This window comes from Peromyscus leucopus, chromosome 17 (genome assembly GCF_004664715.2).
Source record: "Peromyscus leucopus breed LL Stock chromosome 17, UCI_PerLeu_2.1, whole genome shotgun sequence".
Lineage (NCBI taxonomy): Eukaryota > Metazoa > Chordata > Mammalia > Rodentia > Cricetidae > Peromyscus > Peromyscus leucopus.
Genome location: NC_051077.1, coordinates 49,453,179 through 49,454,687, shown reverse-complemented (window position 1 = coordinate 49,454,687; position 1,509 = coordinate 49,453,179). Strand labels below are relative to the sequence as shown.

The 1,509-nt window shown below is 42.8% G+C and overlaps 1 protein-coding gene across 1 annotated transcript; it reads right to left on the bottom strand.

Moving 5' to 3' along the window:
• Window positions 1–223: 223 nt before the first annotated feature.
• LOC114703139 (ubiquitin-like) lies at window positions 224–550 on the bottom strand. Its single transcript, XM_037211575.1, has one exon. The coding sequence runs from the start codon at window positions 548–550 to the stop codon at window positions 239–241; it is 312 nt and encodes a 103-aa protein (XP_037067470.1). The 3' UTR covers window positions 224–238.
• Window positions 551–1,509: the final 959 nt, after the last annotated feature.

Here is a 1,509-nt window from a genome sequence, read left to right as displayed (position 1 = left end):
ATCCACTTAGCCATCTGGCCAGCCCTGAGTTTCTTTTTCTTTTTTTTTTTCAGTTCCTGTCTTTTTAATTATTCATACACAACTGCTCGTCTTCTGGTTTGTTGAAGCAGTAAATCAGACAACACTTGCCACAGTAATGTCTGTCAAAGTGGCTAGCCATGAAAACTCCAGCACCACACTCATCAGAAGGACACTCTCGACGAAGACGGCTAATTTTGTCATTTTCATCCACCTTATACTACTTTAGTACAGCCACCTTAACCTTCTTCCTCTTATGCTTATTCTTCTTGGGAGTGATGTAAGACTTCTTCCTTTTCTTAGCACCACCACGAAGTCTCAACACAAGATGAAGGGTGGACTCCTTTTGAATATTGTATTCAGACAAAGTACGGCCATCTTCCAGCTGCTTACCAGTGAAGATCAGCCTCTGCTGATCAGGAGGAATTCCTTCCTTAGCCTGGATCTTGGCCTTTACATTTTCTATAGTGTCTGAGGGTTCAATCTCAAGCGTGATGGTTTTCCCTGTAAGGGTCTTCACGAAGATCTGCATCTTGGCTGCGGTTCCACCGGCATTCACAGATGGCGGATCAGAAAGGACTAGCCGCGCGGGCCAACCGGGCTTCCTGGCCCGGGTTTCTTTTTCTTAAACCAAGCCTTCTCATGTGATGTGTTCATGACCTAACCAGAAACACTTCTACTTCAAACACTGGATTACACCAATTGATAGAAAAATCTAGTTACTTTTCCTTTTAAGTCAATTTCCAATTTTTCTAAAAATATCAAGAGAAATATAGAATACATTTAGCAGGAATTTTGATTCCTTGGAGGAATGCATTTTACTTGTGGTTAATTTGAGACACAGGGAGCTAGTGCTGGTCAGCTTTCGTTGTTTTAGAAAGTGTGCAAGACTGTAAACAGAAGAAAGGGGGTGATTTATTTCAGTTCGCAATTTCAGAAGTTTCTATCCATGGCCAGTTGGCCCTGTTGCTTTTGGGTCTTTGACCAGGTGGTATTTCTTGGCAGTGGACACTGGGCAGAGGAAGCTCCTCATTTCACAGCACACAAAAAAACAAGGACATAGCCAGAGAATCCCAATGGCCCCTTCAAGGTCACTGTGCCAAAGAACTAAATTGCTTTCACTACACCTGGACTCCTCAAAGTTCCGCCTCCCCACATCACCAAAGGGAAGCGGCAAGCCTTCCACTTATGGGCTGTTGGGAGAAGTTTGAGATTCAAAGCTCAGCAAGTGTGTGTGCTATCCTGAGAAATCATAGTTCTGGTTACTTACCATGTAGCCACCGTACGTCCGAGAGACAGTAGTATATGTCTTGGCACAAATATTCTAGAGGTTTTATGAAAGAGAAATTTAAGGTGAGTACATTCCCACTCCAGCTTTGGTTTGTTTTCAATCTGCCTTAGAGCAGCGTTCGCATTTCTCAAAAGGCTGCAGCTGAATCTTTATGCACGTTTGTTGTTTTTCTTTTTCCCCAAATCATGAAAGATTAATTA